General features: G+C 54.2%; 1 protein-coding gene across 1 annotated transcript in view; it reads right to left on the bottom strand.

The window, feature by feature from the left end:
• Positions 1-1,211, bottom strand: part of grm7 (glutamate metabotropic receptor 7) — a gene marked incomplete at its 3' end in the record, with an annotated part of 221,581 nt that extends 220,370 nt beyond the window's left edge. The window contains exon 1 of the mRNA XM_079186664.1: positions 846-1,211. Within this exon, the coding sequence (XP_079042790.1) occupies positions 846-1,121 (276 nt within the window). The 5' untranslated portion in view covers positions 1,122-1,211. The remainder of the gene's footprint in view (positions 1-845) is intronic.
• Between the last annotated feature and the right edge of the window lie 350 nt (positions 1,212-1,561).

The following is a 1,561-nucleotide window of genomic DNA, read 5'->3' as shown; positions in this document are numbered from 1 at the left end:
CTCAGTCAGTCTCCTGTAAAAGCATCAATAAAGTCTCGCTGAGATCAAAATCTCTTTTTTTCACAGGAGGCCAAGAGGGCAGCATCAACACATCGTTCCCACAGCAACCGTACATAAACAGAAGAAGACACCTGCACAAGTACGAAACCCGTCTGCGACAAAAAAAGACAGTTCAGATGAAAGAAGAGAATCAACAACTAAACCACACAGAACCATCCTTCTTTTAACAAACCTGTTCATCATGTTGCTGTCATTCGCAGGAATGCGGTTGCCCAGACGACAGCAGCAGCTGATGAGACGTTTAAAAGCTTCTCACTGTTTATTTCACCCTGGTCTGTTCTCAAACACATCGAACAACGAACATCAACACGAACCCTCAGAAACACATCCAACCTGCTGATATTTGAGGGTTCCTCTTCCCGTCTTTGGGACTCAAGAACCAGCAAATATTGATGTTCAGTGTGCACACATGTCTCACAGCAAAGCATGAACACACGCACACGCACACACACGCACACATTCACACACAAACCAGGAGAGCCACAGCTCCAGCCTGATGGATGTGATTTGCAGTTATTGGGGCCCATTGAGCCGACCTGACCCCCTCTCGGTCACACACCACCCGAGACTCTGAGTGGGGTTTCCCCTTAAACATTTTTTTTTAAATAAAAATAAAAAAACACTCCAGTCTTGCTCTGGATCTGGGTGAGGAGAAGTGGTGGAGAGCGCGTGAGAGGGAGCAGGCCGCCCACTGCATGAGGAACGCGGGGTTACATAAGAACTAAAGATGATGCTGGCAAATAAGTCACGAGAGCGAGAAGGACCTGAAGCCGACCCCCTCTTACCTGGAAGAGGCGCAGTATGTTGGCCACCATGATGGACACCGAGCTGGCGGACGCGCCTACGACCCCGATAACTTTCTCGGGCTTGACGAACACCGGCGGCTCCCCGTTGGTGCACCGCACATCCGACGTGTCCTTCTGGATGAGCGCCTGCACGAAAGTCAGCGACTGCTCCAGCGCGTACGTGTCCCGGGAGCAGGTGTCCAGGATCCGGGCGCCCAGGGTGACGTTGGGCAGCAGCTCCTCGTCGCCGTTGATCTGATCCAGGGCGTACATCATCGCCTCCAGCCGGTGGATGCCGTTCTCCTTCTTGATGTCCCCGCACGGTATCCCGGGGACCCCCCTGGCGTGGACGGGGAAGAGCCCCCCCAGCGTGTGGATGCCGTTCTCCTTCTTGATGTCCCCGCACGGTATCCCGGGGACCCCCCTGGCGTGGACGGGGAAGAGCCCCCCCAGCGTCACGTCGCCCTCCACCCGGATCGAGTGCGGCGCGTAAATCTCCTGGGAGCCGGCCAGGTCCAGAAAAGCGTGAACCATCCACAACACCCGGAATGTAAAACCCGGTCTCAGCTGGGGGGCAGAGTGTCTGCCCATGATTGGATCTGTTTTCCTGCCCACGAACGAAGCAGCCCTGTTTAGAGACAGGACAAAGTAGAACCACTGCAAGGTGCAGGACACTTTTTTAGGACACTTTTACGAATCCGACAACCGAGTTCATT

Source organism: Pholis gunnellus (assembly GCF_910591455.1).
Source record: "Pholis gunnellus genome assembly, chromosome: 3".
In the NCBI taxonomy this organism is placed as follows: Eukaryota; Metazoa; Chordata; class Actinopteri; order Perciformes; family Pholidae; genus Pholis; species Pholis gunnellus.
This window is presented reverse-complemented; position numbering and strand designations above follow the sequence as displayed.